Source organism: Pelodiscus sinensis, chromosome 14 (assembly GCF_052426305.1).
Source record: "Pelodiscus sinensis isolate ZL-2025 chromosome 14, ASM5242630v1, whole genome shotgun sequence".
NCBI lineage: Eukaryota > Metazoa > Chordata > Testudines > Trionychidae > Pelodiscus > Pelodiscus sinensis.
The window spans coordinates 24,310,246-24,328,035 of record NC_143065.1 but is presented as its reverse complement, the minus strand read 5'-3'; the positions used below and the strand labels follow the sequence as shown (position 1 = coordinate 24,328,035).

Below are 17,790 nucleotides of genomic sequence, written 5' to 3'. Positions count from 1 at the left end.
GCTGCACTCAGGCCCAGTTAGGTACGGCCAGAATCTGATGCTTCGTGCATGGGGCCACCCAGGGCATCCCTCTCCCTGCGACTTCAATGCAGGGGGAAAGGCATCTAGGTGCTTCTGCCTTGGTCCTCTCTTTCCAGCTGGCAGGGCGGGGCCAGGAGCTGCGGCTGGCCCCGGCCCACAGGACTTCCCCACCTTCCCTCCGGCGGCCAGCCGGCGTTCTTGGCGCAGGTGCCGCGTCCACCCTCGCGGGAAAGGTTCCCTGCCGCGCAGGCGGCCGACCCCAGCCTGGCACCCCGGCGCGCGCGGCCTCCCGCGGCCCCAGCAAGCCGGGGCGCGGCGCTAGGGGCCGCCCCACCCCGGGAGCCCCGCGGCCGGTCTCAGGAGCCGGGGTGGGGGAGGCTGGCTGGCCTGCCTCTCGCGAGACACAGCTGCGCGGACGCTACTTGAAGAGGAGGGGAGAGGGAGAAGGGAAGGAGGGGGCCGCCCGAGCAGCGGTGGGTGCAGCGGCCGTGACTGGAACAGCGGCGGGAACAGCGGCGGCAGGCTCCGTAGCGGCAGCAGCGGCTCCAGTGGGTGAAGGCAGCGCTGGGAAGAGGGTTTTTCTTTCCCCCCACCCCAGGGGTGCTGTGGCTGGGCAGGGGTGTCAGCGCCCGCCCGCCTCGTGCATGGCTCGCCCGGGCTGCCCCCAGCCTGACACCTCTCTCCTGCCGCCGTAGCTTCCCGTTGGTTGCGGTGCTGCTTTGCAAAGCCTGGCCAGTCTCATGCTTTGGAGACGGTCCCAGCCCCAGCGCAGCCTCAGCCGCCGCTCGGTGCGCTGGGCGGGCTGTGCAGCCCTGGCTGATGCTGGCGGAGCCGGGAAGGTACGGTCCCGGGAGCGATGGGGAGTTCGCTGGCCAGCCGCTTGGCGCAGTCCGCAGCGGGCAGGCGGAGATGCCAGCCGGGTAGAGGGGCACCGTCCGCCCAGGAGTCGGGGCGATTGGTGGGGCTGCGCCTTGCGCTCTGTGGTGGCTCCCGGACAGCGGGGTGGGGGATGGCCGAGGTCTGGCTCCGTGTCACTGAAAACCCTTCTCCCCTCCCCTCCCTTCTCTTGCAGCTGAGCGGGAGTCAGGCGGCGGGGACCCGCGGACTTCGGCGGCTGGGAGGAAGGAGACGCCACTTGCAGCGCGCCGAGCCCCAGGGAGCCGGCGAAGGGAGGCGGCGCGATGTGGCTGGGGAGGCTGTGGAAGTTCGCCCTGGGATTTACAGTGCTTGTGTCGTCCTATCCGAGCAAAGGTGCTGAAGGGAATTTGGAGGCTGACAACGCGAAGGAAACCAGAGCCAGCAGAGCCAAGAGGCGAGGACAAGGCGGCGGCGGAGGAGGACACGATGCGCTCAAAGGGTAATTGGATTGGGGACCAGGGGGTGTCTGTACATAGCTGGACCTGACGCGCCTTTCAAGCTAGACGGGCGGTTGCGGTGAAGTGGCTCCATCCCTGTTGCGTGGTGGGGGGGCTTCTGCCAACGCACGGTCAGAGGGTTGGAGAAGAAAAGCCCCTGGAATTACCCAGCCTGGTTTAGACAGTGCAGTTGGGATTGTTCACTCCTGGAAGCCGCTGAAGTTGTCAGGAGACGAGATGTCTCTGTTCTCTTACGTTTAGGGAGGCGGGGGGGGGGGGCTTGCACTTACCCCAAATCAAGCTCTGAGTGCGGGGAGGAGATAGTGGTTCCTGTTGTTGTGCAACGTCCTTCCTTTGCTTATTAAAATTTTTAAAAAAGGTGCCATGATACTGACAAAAGCAAAGAAAGTCCAAACTAAGGCTGTGGCCTTAGGGGATGGTAGACACATCATGTGCGCTACACACACCGAGCACAACAATGCTGGTATGTACACGTTTTCAGCCTGATTCTGCAATCTCCGTGCACCCAAACATCCAGGAGATTTGGATGGACCAGGATTGTGCGATCAATTATAACATAAATATAATAATATTTAATGTTTTGTTGCTTACTAATTTAACTTCCAGAAAGAAAAATAGAGAGAACCCACTCTCATTGCCCTTTCCTTCAAAAATAATTAGTGTTTCATTCCTCCCTTAATCAGGGCTCCCGCTGTTTATTTGAAAAAGAATGCCCATAACTCCTGCTCTTCAGATGGATTATGGTCTGTCATGCCTAGATAGATAATTGTGTAATATGTATCCTTGCTCATTTGGTACCATTGTGGTCTGATGTATAAAACATACACCATCCTCACAGTGCCATTCTTCTGGAGCTCTTAGTATCTAGTATCAGTGGTTACATTGGCGTATGCTCTAGGTACTTTTAAGTGTAATAAAGTCACTATGAAATCACGGTGCATGCTTAGTAGTTTATTTTCAGTATTAAAGCTTTCAGCCTGTAAACCAAAATGTTTCAGGATTTTTAAAGATATGTTTTCAATTTTAAAACATTGTTTTGTTAAATGGGAAATCTCAAAATAGTAGGTCTGGTTGTGTAATGTGGATTCCTGCCCTATCATCAGGGCAAAATTCTCAGTAGTTGAATATAGAGTTTATATGAGCGTTTTTATACAAGCCTACTTACATTGATATTAGCAGATGGCACAAATGGCTAGAGGCCTGCAGTCTTTTTAATCTGGTATAATCTTTCAAAATCAGAGGAAGTTTTGCCTGAGTGAGAAGTGCAAGATTGAGCTTTATATTTTTCTTTATTTCATTATTTGTCTAATAAGGAAACATTACAGTTTTATTTTCAGAAGATTAGATACATAGAATTCAATTTCTTGTCAAATTACCAGTATAATAATCATGACTATATCTATAAAATTACATTCCACTCTTATGTATAGGTACTTGGTTACTTTATTCTTTCTCGGCATCATCTTGTGATCAGTTTTATGCTTCCAAATAGTCTCAATAACCTCGGTTTGCATGGTCAGGCCCTCTTATTTTATTTCCTGGTGTCTTGTCACCAGAGAGTTAGCTGGGAAGTGCACTTTCTGGCACTTCTTATTTGGGCAAAACTGCTGTTGACTGCAAGGATTCTAAGCAAAAATTCAAGGATAATTGTAAATAATAAAAGCTCTCAAACGTTAGAAAATTACTTTTCAGACAGTTACTATTCAAAGGATGACTTCGTCATTTCCCCCCTTAGCATAATTTGGGTTCTGAGTTAAAATATCAAGTTGAAAAATGCTTACTTAATCATTGGGCAAAATTCTGCCTTCCAGTACATATGTTGTCTCCATTGACTTCAGTGGGAGTTGCATGTGTATGCTGGAAGATGCAATTGCTTTGTTGAAAATAACTATCATTGTCTTTTGTGGTTGTTTAGAAAGTAAAAAAACAAAAACCCAAGAACAAACAGATGAAATCAACAACTTTTTCAGAGATGATATTGCAAGAATTGATTATGATTGAAAGCTGAAGAAATAGCACAACTGTCCAGTCTTGTGATTAGCTTCATGAGTTAGACATCTTTCATTTATAAAGCGTGTTGCAGTAATTGTATGTATATAAAATATTTGTGATGAAGTCTGTGTTTTAGACAACATGAAAGTTTAGTATTAACAGAAACATTAGTTTTAGACATTCCATTTGATCATGGCCTGGTTAATCATTTGGAATATTACAATTCTTAAGTGTCCTGGAAGGCAGATACTTAACAAAATGATAACGTTTTGCCAAAGAGTCTGATCCAATAAAACACAAAACAAATCATTACTTCATTCAGTTATCATTAGTCCTTTTTTGCACCTCATTCTTCAGGCTGACGGTAAAATGTGACCAAATTGTTTAAGCAGTTGGAAATCTTTTCTTCTATTAGCCATATAAACATCCTTATCATTGTTATGAGAGTCCTGTTGAACATTTCCAATTTTGAAATCACAAGGACTTTCTTTGGTGTTGCAGTCTAATGTACAAAATGGGTTTCTTAAAAAGAGCTGTCTTTTTTTAACAGAAAGGGTTGGTGCTAAGTCTGTGGAAATCCATAGAAAATAGGCATTGAGGATATAGGAATTACCGATAAATTAAAGGATCGGGGTTGCTAAATAGACTTAAACATTCTTAGAAAATTCATTTTACTAGGAGAAGAGACATTCACATTTTTCCGCATTTATCCATCAGTACAAATATCTTTGGAGTTCTGAGAATTATACTATAAATTATAAGCAGATGCTGGTAGATTTTGTTTTCATATTACTGTAGTTCATGTAGTTGGGGGGGGGAGTAAGTCTGAATATGGCTTTAGAGTGTTTTCTGCTATTGATTGGCAATGCATGGATATGGGAGCTTCTTGAAAGATTTTCAGAGAAAAAATTGTGGTAGACTTTTTGTTAAGTATTTGGTTAACCTAACATGGAAAACCATTTAGATTTTAAAATATTAAGATTTTTTGGACAGATGTTGGTTTTATAAAAATACAGTTAGGGTTTATTGTTAATTTGCATCTAATTTCATATTAATTTTATATTTTATTGCAAGTTTAAAGTTGGTTATTTTCTTCCTCACTATCATTGCTTCAGTTATGCTGATGAGATATCTGAAAGCTAGAAGAGGACTGTAGCAGATGCACCTCTGTGTTAGCCAGAGCTTAAAACTTCAAGCCTGCTGGTGGTCCCGTAACTTACAATTCTGACTCAAACGTTATGCTATTGAGCAAATGGCATTATAGTAAAAGCGGAATCCCTTTTTCTCTAATCTAACATGCATGTTTACATGCTAGTTTCATATTGCTATCCATTGATCAGAAAACTATTACAGTATCAAAGTAACTTTTTTCAGAAAGTATGATTAGTTTTTTCTGTCAGTTTACACGTTCAGATATATACTTCTGTTTACATGTTGCAGTATCTCTGCAGTCCATTATGGTTTATTCCCCACCCCTCTTTAAAATAATAAACACCATACACGTATATAGATAGATATTTCATCTAAAACAGTCCTAAGAGCTTTAAAGACTGTTAGTGTATTTTATCACAAGGGTTTTATTCTGTAACCCCTGAACTCCTAAATCTCTCACTGTTGTCACTTGGAGTTTTGCCCAAGTAAGGACTGCAAGTCTGCGGGGGGGGGGGGGAGGACTCTTCCTATACGCTTGAAGAACATGATGTATAAACTTAACTCTTGGATATAAAGTAAAAATCCAGTTATTTCTTTTGAACTTGTTCTGTTTTGATTAAATGTTGTTGTTATGGTTGTCTACACTCATTATAATTTCTCCCCAAAATGAGACACACACTTTGTAATATTTTAAAAAGTTACACAATTACCAAATAAGACAATAGTGGTTATTTGCTTCCTCTCATATTGCAATGGTGATAGATGATGATAGTTTGCTTAACGATAATTTGAAACTGAAATTTTAAAATGACTAAGGTTTCTTTGAGGTAGCTGAACTATGAGATAACAGATTTTTCTCAATAAGGCTATAATTAAATTCATACTAGAACTCTGTTTTTTGTTTAAATTGGAAATGATAGTATTACAGTACAGGCTAGTTGGCACTGATCTGATTCATGAAACTGTGAGTGAAACAAATGAAACTGTCCTACAGCAGATTATTATCCTTCGGGGATTAAGTGTTGCTTGCCTTACTTCCAAATGCAAGATGCACTGATTTTACTGGGGCTAAATAAACATGAATAAATCAGGCAGGATTTGGCCATTCATTTGCATTTGTTCACTGAAATAAAATAAATCTTATAAATCTATAACATAATTTCAGTTTTCTAATATATAATTAAGGCTTCTGGTTTTCATTTAAAACCAATACTTGCCACTAAAAACCTGCTGAAGAAAAGCAGACTTACCGTACTGGTAAATATTGGTTTATACTGAAAACCTCAAACATTTTTCTTACCACTTCTGGCCTAAACACCTCTGGCTATCCTCTTATGCCACACCCAGTCAGTGTCAAACTCTGGACTTGAGTGAAACTGAAAGCTGAGAATTTTGAATTGGGAACAAAGTGGAAAAGAATGTAAATGCAGAACAAATTTGGTCTTTTGGCTTTAGAGATGTTAGCCTGTACATATCTCTTGTAAATTGCCGCACTTCAGAGAGATCAACTTGAAATCTAGCCAATTAAAAAAAAAAAAAGCCCCCCTCCCCAAAAGCAAATAAACAAAACTCAAAAATCAAAACCACACTGCAATATTTTTTAAGTGTGATAGCAGACAGTCTGTGTTTGGTGCCTTACAAACACGGAGGAAGGCATAGTTCCAGTCCTATAGATCTTAAAATTTAAAGACAGGTTGGAGTGCTATGCATGCTGGATTCTAGTATTAGAAGATCATGAAAAAGTTAAGTAGTTTGTGGTATTACATGTTTTCCTGAGGCTACCTACCATCGATGATGGTTTATTACAATTATTTTTAAGTCTGCATGAATTTAGGTCTAAAGCTACTTCTATGCTTAGAGCATTCAATTTAGAGGGTCTGGTAAAGACCCGCTAAATCAAATGCTGAGGAAAGCCCCGGTCAGTGACAGTACTCTTTGGTTTGCTCTCATTGACCTCCTGCTGTGGAGATGGTGCCAAGCTCCGCTGAAGGTACGTTGACTCCAGCTATGTTATTTATGTAGTAGGGGTTGCATACTTTAACCCAACCTTCTGGATCCAGTTTAGACCTAGCTTAATTCAGGGCAGAGTGAAATGAGTGAAGAGCTATTGGCTAGTCCCTACTATACATGTGAGTTTCCTTGTGCCTAAAAAGCGGAGCATCATACTATTTGATAAAGGTGTGATGCAAGATTGTGTGGAGCAAGTACAAAGCCCTGTAGGAAAGCATGTGCAAAATCTGTCTCTGCTATTGCTAGTGCTAACAAGTGCCAACAGTTTCTTGATCATGAAAGAAAGCGTAGAATCAAATGAAGTAAAAATATTAAATGAACTAAACTGTACCATCAAATCTCTATGGCTAGTTAGTAATTCCGTGCTCTAATAATGTAGCAGTAGGAATATATTAGTGACTGTGAAATGCTCCAGGAGATTAGTGAGTCTACAAAAATAAAAAAATCAATAATAATGAGGGGTTTCAATTATTCACACATCGAATGGGTACATGTCACCTCAGGACGGGATGCAGATAAAAAGTTTCTTGGAGCAGCTGGGTCTGGAACCCACAAGAGGAGTGGTAATTCTTGAGTTAGTACTTTGAGGAGCACATGATCTGGTCTAAGAGGTGACTATAGCTGGACCACTTGGAAATAATGACCATAATATAATTAAATTTAATATTTCTGTGGTGAGAAAAATGCCACAGCAGCTCAATACTGTGGCATTTAGCGTCAGAAAGAGGAACTACCCAAAAATGAGCTAGTTATTTAAACAGAAATTAAAAGGCACAGTGCCAAAGTGAAATCCCTGCAAGCTGCATGGAAACTTTAGTAACACCATCATAAAGGCTCAACTTAAATATATACCTCAAATTAAAAAAAACCAGAGAACCAAAAAAGTGACACTGTTGCTTAACCAACTAAAAGAAGCAGGGAGAGTAAAAAAGATATCACTTAAAAAGTGGAAGTATTTGATGGGACCACCTTCTGCCTGTCCAACAGGCTGGGGGTTTCAATGGGTATGCCTAGACTACAATGTTTTTTCGAAAAAAAAAAAAAAAAAGCCTTTTTCAAAAAAACTTTCTCTGCGTTTAGACTGCTGCCGTGTTCTTTCGAAAGTAAATCGAAAGAACACGGCAGTTTTTTTGACTGCGGAAAACCTCGTTTTACAAGGAAGAACACCTTGTTTTGAAAGTGCTCTTTTGAAAAAAGGCTCTATGTAATGCAAACTGTGCTTTTTCGAAAGAGCATCCAGACTGCCTGGGTGTAGTCTAGACGTGCTTTTTCGAAAGTATCTTTCAAAAAGCCTCTTTGAAAAGAGGATTGCAGTCTAGATGTAGCCAACTCATATTGGCTACTAGCTCCATAGCTTGGAAAGTGAAACACAGTATTCTGGCATATTAGGAAAGGTCCTATTCATGGCTGGCTACATGTGTGACCAAATGATTGGCAGGTCAGAAGTGGGATCATGCTATGACTTCTGTTCATAGAGCTAGATCTGTAATAGGACTTGAATTTGTCTCCACTTGCCTGTTCCACTGGGTCATTTTTCTGTGAGGATGTGTACAGTGTATATTGGGGTGGGCAAAAGGGCCTCCGCTGGCTGGCTGGCCCACCAAGTAAGTTGATCCAGCCTGCAGAGGCCCTGCCACTTCCCTTGCCCCCGGGCCAATCGGGCTGCGAGTGGGGGAGGAAGTGCGCAAAGTCTCCTTCTGCTCTGCCCCCACTCTACAAGGAGTGTGTGGCATTCAGAAGTGCCACGTGCTCCTGGCAGGATGGGAGGACACTGTTTGTTCCCCCCCTCCCTTGAGCCCTGATTGGCCATGGAGGAAAGGGAGGAGAACACCAAGTCTCCTTCCACCTTGCAATGGGTGCTGCGCTTCTAAGCACCGCGTGCTTCTTGCAGGACAGGGGCAGAGTGGGGGGAGACTTCATGTGCTCTCCCGCCCCCAGACCAATCAGGGCTTGAGAGCGGGGAGAGTGTGTGAAGTCTCCTCCCACCCTGCAAGGGACTCAGCACTGAAAGTCAACGCCAGCTGCTGCTCAGTTGGTGGTTGACTCTAAGCATGGCGCTCCCTTGCAGGGCGGGGGCAGGGAGTGAGAGACTTCATGTGCTCCCCCTCCCCAGGGTCTGATTGACCTGGGGGCAGCAGGGGGAGCATGTGAAGTCTTTTCCCACCACCAGGAGCATGGGTATATAGAGGGAACTGCCGGCTGTTCAGAACACTGGGGGGGTGGAGGAGTCTGGGGGTGGGAAATCATGGAAGTGTCCTGATCCCACCCCTTCTGCCTGAGGCTCCGCCCCTTCCAGGGCAGCCTGGGGCCACTTCAAAAATTTCTGAAGTGGCCCCCTGGTGTATATGAATGATTTGGCTTTCCATGGTTTAGTACAGGGGTGAACAATAATTTTTGATGGGGGGGCACACTCAGAATTTGGAAAATGGTCAAGGGCTACGCTCTCCCATATTAATGGCAGAGGTGTGGGGTCTGAGATGGAGGTTGGGTGCAGAAGAGAGTTTGCAGTAAGGGACTGGGGTGCAGGAGAGGATGTGGGAGGGAGTTTGGGTGAAGGAAGCAGTTGGGATATGGTATAGGGGACTAGGGTGCAGAGGTTTGAGTTGTGACCTTGGGCAAGAGGGAGCTGTGACTTGGGGCAGGAAACTGGGGTGCAGGAAGGGGCTGCAGGGGTTTGGGTTGTGACCTGAGGCAGGGGATTGGGGTACAAGATCTGGGATGGGATATGGGTGCAGGAGGAGGACAAAGGGTTTGGGTTATGTGGAGTAGGGTGGCAGAGAGTTGGGGTGCCAGAGGCAGGCTCTGGCTGGGAGACTTAGCTGCTTGAGGTCCAACCAGCAGCCTTCTCCAGCAGACTTTGTGCCTGCCCTGCCCCCACACTGGCTGCAGGGGCCATGTGGTTTATGAACAGCTAGGAGCCTCAGGGGTGGGAGGAGAGTGCTTCTCAAGCTGTCTGTTGATGACAGGCAGCTCCCATTGGCTGGAAACCGGCCAATGGGATTGTGCTGGGAGAGGGAGCAGCATATAAAGCCTCTCCTTCCTGCCCTGGCCTCACAGCTTTTCAAATAGAACCCCATAGCAGCTGCATTTCTCAGCGACTGAGGCGGGCAGGCGGGCTCCCCACTGTGTCTGTGGGACGGATCCAGTAGCTTGGTGGGCTTGATCTGGCCTGCAAAGGGTATTTTGGCCAGGCCTGGTTTAGTATCATGTGTGTGCCATAGCTACTGGTTTTATATTGCTGTCTTTTTTTTTTTTAATTCCTCTATTGCTTTGCCCTCAGGACTATATCTTTTTCATCTGTGTCCACCTGCAAGACAGTTTATTTGCTGTAGTTTACCATGTTAGTAAGATGGGCAGTGCTCACCCAAAGAGGGGCAAGTGGTAACCAGTGCATAGAAACTGCAATTAGTTGGAGTGGGACTGGAGAAAACATAACAATTAGGGTTACCAGGTGTCCGGTTTTTGAACTGGACAGTCCAGTATTTGAGCTTTTTGTTCAGGAAACAAATTGAGAAAATATAAATGAGAAAAGAAAAATGTCCGGTATTTTCTAAATAAGATGTAATGTAGATTATGATGTAATGTCAAGTGTGTCCGGTATGTTTGTTTAAACCATCTGGCAATCCTAGTGACAATGACAGAATAAAATCTGATTTATAGCAACCTGCATGGAAGTTGGAGGGAGGAGCACAGTTTGCAGAAGGGAAGAGTTTGGAGAAGGCACTAGGGAGTGAGTCTGTGTGCAGGTGGCTGGAATGGTAGCTACAGTGGCAGCACCTGTTTGCAGTTTTTAATAGCCAGTTTAGTTTTAAAACAGTGAGGCCTCTCATGTTATTACCCAGCATGCGGCATATGAAATACTGATCATTCCGGGTTGAGGGCCAATCTGCATTTTAGTTGCTAGATTCAGCCCAACCTCATATGTTTGTCCCATTACCAGAATCAGATGGTCTGCATGGGATTAACACACCTATACTGGTTAGTTTGGGCCTGTATTTGGTCTCATGGACCCTGGCAATTTGATATAGGTTTAAGTCCCCTGGGCTGTTCTGTCCTATTATAGTGGCTGTCACTGAATAAAGTTGCAGCCTTTGTTTTTTACTCAGGTTCATTTGTCCCCTCATTGGCGTGCAGCCATTCAGCAAAAGTGTTGCTTGCTTAGTACAAAGAGTACCTTGTTTGTTAGGATTTATGTTCCATATTTAACTCTGTATGGACTTTAATGAAAGTTTTCATCAGGATCATTTTGGACACATCTGAGCATGTAGCTGTATCTGATTACTAGCACATTGACAGGAGCACTGTTGAACTGTTTACCTGAGGAAGCCAAGAGAACTCCTTTTCATAGAAATGTATTGAGCAAACACATGTGAGCTATATCCTAAAACACTCAAAGGAGCTAGTGAATTTCTACTCCTAGAGTAGAATCATTTGGAACAGAATTTGTTTTCCACTCAATCCCTCCCCAAAACCTGCAGATACCCGAAGATTCATGAGGAGCCCTGGACACACAGAGGAGACAGAAACATATAGGGTATGTCTAGACTACCGGGTTTTGTCGACAGAAGTTTTGTCGACAGTATCTGTCGACAAAACTTCTGTCGACAAAGAGCGTCCAGACACATTGAGTTCTGTCGACAAAGCAAGCTGCTTTGTCGACAGAACCCTGTAGTCTAGACGCAACCCTACAGGCAATAACACTTTCTGTCGACAGAACTGTCGACAGAAGGTGTTATGCCTCGTAAAATGAGGTATACCAGCGTCGACAAAACTGCTGAGTTCTGTCGACATTATGTCGACAGAACTCAGCGGTAGTGTAGACGCTGGTATAGTTTTGTCGACAAAAGTCCACTTTTGTCGACAAAACTCAGTAGTCTAGACACACCCATATAGATTAGAGCTTTCTGCATAGAATGGTTTTTTGTTGTTTTTTTGCTCTGCTCCAATGTCAAAAGTGAATTACAAAGTACCTTTAATAGCTTTTCTTCAGAGCTCCATCTCAGTCCAACTACTCTATAATACCAGTCAGTGTCTTACAGGAACATGACACCTTAGAAATTATATTCTCCCCATGTTTGTTAGCTGGAAGTCATTTTGGGCCCATTTCTGGGTCAAACAGAACAGAATGCACAAAATGTGAGACACCCACCTGGACTGCACAGCTGTTGAAGCTAAACCACTTCTGAAGAGGAAGGAAACACTTCCAAAATGTGTCCATATAATGTTTATGCAGCCACACATCCTTCCCCTGCTTCTGCTTCCAGGCATCACACTCATCTCAGAATGTCATATTTCATGTGGATCTCTTTCTTCGTAGGCATCAGGGGGTTAGTCGGGATAGTGGTTCCTTGGTGGCTGGACAGCAGTCCACTGAATGAAAACACTTGGCTCAAAGACGTTGGTTTGGTTGACAATTCCAAAGCTAAAGATGATGGATTGGAGGTGGGATGGGCTAAAGTAGAGTGTCTGCTAGCATCAGCCCTTTCCAGTCCACTACACCTGGCTTTAAAAAGCACAAGAACAGTATTGCTAACTGCAAGAGTTCAAAAACTGCAAGTCCTCTCTCTTAGATTGGTCTAAAGATCACAGAAGTTGGGGAGCATACGGAAAGGTCAGGTAGATCTTCAAAGGCATGAACAGCAATTAGGTGCCTAACTCCTAGTGACTTTCAGTTGACTTGGGAGGTTCCCAAATTTTGGTTGTGCCATTGAAAATCTCTCCCAAAACTATGCTCTTTGGCTCACCTGTCTGGATTTTGAGCTCCTCCTGACCCCAACGTGCTTTTGGCAGAGGTAACTTAAAAAATCAGCCTTCAGAGCATATTTATGAGCACACAAATTCAGGCCCCCTTTTCCCTGTGCATCTGCTCCCTATCTTACCTCACTTCCCTTCCATGTCAATACCACAAACCCTTCCTGCCCTTCTGTGGCAGCCTCCCTCATCCCCACTCTCCCAGCTCCACTCCTCCTGGTGACAACCTGCAGTTCCAGTCCTCTCCACCTCAGATAGGTGCTGCCAGCCTCTGGCCTGCAGGGTTAGAGTGGATTCCCTTGCGTTCTTTCCTCCAGTGCCCTCCTACACTTTCATGCCCTGTGGTGGAAGTGAGACTGCTGCTCTTGCCCCGAGAGAGGGGTTGCTCAGCAGTGTTATTCTTTGCCTATGCTGTTGACAGTACGCAGGATGTGTGCAAGCCGCCTCTCATGGCTGAAGTGTGAAATACCATGCAAATTCCACAAAATTCCTGAGTTGACTTTGTTTCCTTGTGAGACTGTAAGAGATGCCCAGAATTGATCTCAGCTTTCAACACCAGCTATCATATTGTGAATGTTGGCAATGGTGCAGAAATCTTGACCAAGTCCCTTCCTCTCTCCCTGGCTGGATCTACATTGGGATGACTATCACTCTGGATCTAGAGATCTGTCTTGGCCCTAAAAGATGAGGTGAAAGGGAGGATTGGGGCATGCCATCCCGTGAGTGTGTCTACAGTTCTTGCTCATGGAGTGCACAGGGGACCTTTCCTTTGCTTTCCTTTCCTTTCCTAGGCCTTGCTTGGTTTTGCGTTAGTTTCCATGGCAAGCTGGGCCTAATGTACCTTAGACTACCACGTAAATTGGGTCTAGGATTGGACCCAGTGACATTAGCACGTAGAACAATGAGAGAATGTGCCTAAAAATCTGTTGTTCTATAGTGAACCATGAGAACAATGCCTGGCTGTCAGGTCGGATAAATCTGTCCTTACAAAATGATGACCAGAAGATGCTGTGAATCGGTGTAGCTGAGTCTCTGAGACATTGAATACCATCACCCAATTGCTATATTTGGTGGGCAGAGAGTGATAGAAGCTAAGGTTAACAGGATTTCCAGTGTTGCTGAAGGACAGAGCTTGCATGTCATTTTGAACTCCTGACATGCATGTTGGCTTCAGGATTGCAGAGACAAGGATGCCTGTGGAGTTTCAAAGTCTAGTCTTTCTTCAGCTAAACTGAGCCAGCATATTGGGACAGCAGTACCATCTTGTCAGGGTGGGGAATACCAGTAATTATTATATTAAACTCACTGCATAGAATAGACATATCTCATTTAGGGTTGCCAGGTGTCCGGTACTGACCCGGACAGTCCAGTATTTTTGCTTCCTGTCCAGTTAAAAAAAAAATCAGAAAATACCAGAAACCTAAAATGTCCAATATTTTCTGATGTTTATTTTCCCCGGGCCAGGAGGTGAAAATCCTGGGTGCTTACTGGGTTCCACAGGGGAGCTGTCCGGCCCGGAGCATGGAGACAAAATGGCGGACGGCTGCCAGCAGCCTTTTAGGGCCAAAAAGCCTCACAAGCATTTCTTAAAGGGGCCACTCTGTTTTTTTATTTTTATTTTTTGCTTAACTCTCGGGGTCCCCCTTTTTTGGTCTCCCCCCCTTTTTTTTTCTTCAACAGAATTTTTTCTGCAATGTGTGGTGTGTGTGTGGTTTTTTTTTTTTTTGGGAGGGAAGGGGTGTTCGGTATTTTTGGTTAAACCATCTGGCAACGCTAATCACACACATGCTGTAGAGGAAGCAAATAAGAGATACAGGGCACATCACACACATATGTGCATAAAACATGGCACAAGATTTTGGTGATATGGGGCAGATGCTTAATATCTTATTAATGGGATAATAGGCACTATGGCTGAGGACTATGGTTGTTTGTACTGAGAGACCTGAATGCTTCCATGGATTTCTCTTCTATGCCACTGTTATAATAATTTTCAGTCTTCTCCCTCTCTTTCTGCCCCTGCCCTCTCCCAAAAGCATCTGAGGTAGACCAATCCCAATGATAAAAATATCCCATTTTGCCTGTGGATGAAAATTGGCAAAATTAGTTTGCTCATCAGTGGGATGTGTGAAAATCAGCTGTCATGGAAATGCATGAATTTTAAAGCTTCACAGCTTTATTAGAGCGGAGGGAGTAAGTTAAGCATAGACTAAAACTTCAGGACCAACAGAGTCAACACTCAATAGTTAAAAAAACAGCAACGGTCCTCTAAGGTGCTACAGGACCACTGTTGTTTTTTTAATTAGACTGACATGGCTACTACCCCTCTGAGATTTTTTTTAAATGCTCAATAGTGTTACCCTGGCCAGAGCATGGGGGAGGGAGGCTCAAGGCAGCGCACTGCTCTTGCCTTCCCTCAGCTGTCAACGGGAGGATGCGTTTACACCCCACCTGTGTACGGGTCTGGCTTAATAGGGAGCAGAGAGATTTCACCCTGTATATGATCACTACAACATCCTTCCCCTTTGTCCAGCTTAACTAACTGTTTTTTCTCCATCTCAGTTTAGTCTTTATCTGGCAAGCAAACTGTCTCTTCTACTTTCCCAGCCTTGCTCTGCCCACTCTGTCTAGCCTCTGTCTAATTTATTCCAAACCCATGCTTGATTTATCCCTGGCTTACGCCAACTTTGACGAGTGCATGGCAGGGCTCCGGACAGATTGTGGTACAAGTCTCAGCAATGCCAGCAACTCTCATGCACAGATGGGTAGTGTCTTCCTCAGTAATGAGCTGTGCTTTCTGCAAAAGGTCTTGACCAGGGCAACTGGTGATTGTAAACATTCAGCACCACCCTGGGCAGGCTTCTCTATGGGGTTCCTACACTAGCCTGACTATATTTCACAGTTACCTTCTCCTCTCTAAAGGGCAGAAGTGCACATGCCATCTCCATTTTCCTGGAATCAAATTCTCCCCACTTCTGCAGCAGCTGCCCCCTTAATGCCAAACTATTGAACTCTTTCCTCTCCCCAGCTCCTGCCGCACTGTGTTTGGTAGTCATTGTAATTGGGTGCTGGTGTTTTGACATTGGAGTGACTCTGCTACACTGGTTCATGGAACTTTCTTGTCTCTTGCGAATACCCAAACTGAAATTTGCTTACCAAAAATCTTTCTGAAAAAAGGAGGTGGCACCCCTTTCTCCTGGTGATATTTCAGGCTGAAGTAGCAAAGAAGGGATTGGTTGATGAAAAGAAGACAAGACAACGGGACAGTGCTGCACACTGTAGTGAAGAGCCAGGTCAAAGATGTAAGGTACAGACAGGAGGCATAGCAGAATGGAGCTGAACTAGCTGATATTATTGTGCAGGCCTTTGATGACGGGGCAATGAACAAGCTAGGTATGTAATAGTGTAGTCGATTAACCAATAAGCAAAAGCCGGTCCCCGAGTTGTGAACGGTTGAGTTACGACCGTTCACATTTATGACCAAAGTGGTCCCCGAGTTTCAAACACGATCCGCACTTATGAACAGCATGGTTGCCATGTAACTCAATGGGGTCCGAGTTACGAACGCTTTGACTTACGGCCAAGTGTTTGGTCCATAACTCGTTTGTAACTCGGAAAGAGGCTGTACATGCATTCCCCCCACCCCCGCCAGTACATTTTTTAGCAGGCTGGCCAGCAGCTCGGCTTAGTCCTGGCTCATGCTGGATCCAGGACCTACCCCGACTGTGGTGCTGCATTTAAAGTGTATTAGGAGCCAGACGGGCAGACAACCCTGCTCAGTTCCAGCTCACGGCAGGTCAGTCCCCACCCCAGACAGAGGCTCTGTGCCAGGGGCAGCAACGTGGGGCATCAAGCAGCTGGTCCCCAAGGGAGCTGGTTTTTAAACCGGTTCCCCTCATGGACCAGATCTCTCCTGGCACCACCAGCTCTCTCCTGGCACCACATGAGGCAGTAGCATGGAGTGGCAGGGGGCTCCTCGAGAGTGGGGCTGGAATGCACTGGCTGCTGCCCACGCCCCCACCCCCAGGAACTATAGAATAGTTGAGTAACCGATAAGAATTCATGAGATTACTCAACTATCCAATTAACCAATATTTAACATCTCTAGAGCAAGCACAGTTCCCCAGCTAGTGCTAGGGTAGTATTAATACAATGTAGGTATAGTGCTACAAAAGAATACAGAGGAGTCAATAATGCCTAATGTATCATGATTATGCAGGCACATCATACATCTTGTGCCTACATAATCATGATCAGAGTGGCAGTAGGCTAGAGAGGCACTGATTCATTGCTTCTCTTTTAGATCTGTGTTAAAATTGTGAAGGAGCAGTACAGTATATCTGTGCTTAGGTTCTTTCATATGCACCATGCACATGCACCAAGTCTAAGGCTTTGATTCAGGTTACTTTTATGGGGATAGGGAGGTGGGGGAGAAGGAGCCCTCACTTCCCCCATAGAAATGCTCTGCTGTAGTTCCCACAGTTCTTTCTGCTGCTGCACTCCTCCGCACAGGACAATAGTTAATAGACACAGTGCTATGCAGGTTCATCAGCTCTGCTCCTGTCTCTTTTTGCTACTGCTTTACCTCCACCCTACCCTAATTGAGCTGTGTAGTAGAGATGTGGAAGGAGTCACCACAGAACCAGACGTAGTCATATGCAGGAGGAGAGGATTCCATGTATTGGCCCAGATCCTGAACCCTCTTTCTAGATTAATTCTCATGTGTGTTTGTCTTGGCAGATTCTCAGAGGTAGGAGTCAGGATTGGGTTCGTAGAAACCATCACAGAGATCCAAAGTTGCTTATGTCTCTTATTAAAAACCTTTTATTTCCACTTTTCACATGCTAGGCATGCATGTCCTTGCAGTGAGTCCACAGTATTAAATATGCTGCAAAAAGCAGGCATGATTCTCAGCTTTTGCCTTTGCCTACTTGGAACAATTGTGATGAATTCCAGAAAGCTTTCAGAAACAGAGTTTAAGCAGCCAGAGATGACAGATGGATTTTAATCTAGACCAATGTTTCCTTTGCCCTCCAAAACACCTTTCCATCCACCTGTCTATTTCTCTCAGACAACAGGAGTGTTTTTGTCCTCTTCTGTGTGAAAAGTTATTTTAAAACATGTTTAAGCCATGAAGAGTTGAGTGTCCAGAGTAGAGATGTCTGAGCTGCCATCAAGCCATGTCCTTTTGATTCTACATAACTAAAATGCCAGGTACGTTTTCATAGTGTAGGGGCACATTGGCAAAAATAATCCATTTCTCATAACTCAGTGAAGATGCCTGCCCAGTTGGCTTGGTTCCCTTTGAGACATATTTGATAGTCTTAGTCCAGTTTTAGTGAACAGACGTTCATATCTAAGTAATGTCCATTGATATCAATGGAAAGCAGAGCTCTTAGAGTTCTAAACCCTGCTGAGATAGGTGGATGAGGTACTGTGGCTTGCTCTGCAACCTACCATGTTTGAGTTCAGGCTCTCCCGCCGTCTT

General features: G+C 45.0%; 1 protein-coding gene across 2 annotated transcripts in view; it reads left to right on the top strand.

Annotated features, from left to right (window-relative positions):
* Positions 1-430: 430 nt before the first annotated feature.
* The window catches only part of FBN1 (fibrillin 1), a 221,505-nt gene continuing 204,145 nt past the window's right edge, over positions 431-17,790 (top strand). Inside the window, exons 1-2 of one of the 2 annotated variants that reach the window (XM_006135061.5) lie at positions 431-569; positions 1,094-1,378. In XM_006135061.5, the coding sequence (XP_006135123.2) occupies positions 1,203-1,378 (176 nt within the window). In that variant the 5' untranslated portion in view covers positions 431-569; positions 1,094-1,202. The other variant, XM_006135062.5, reaches the window with a different exon arrangement.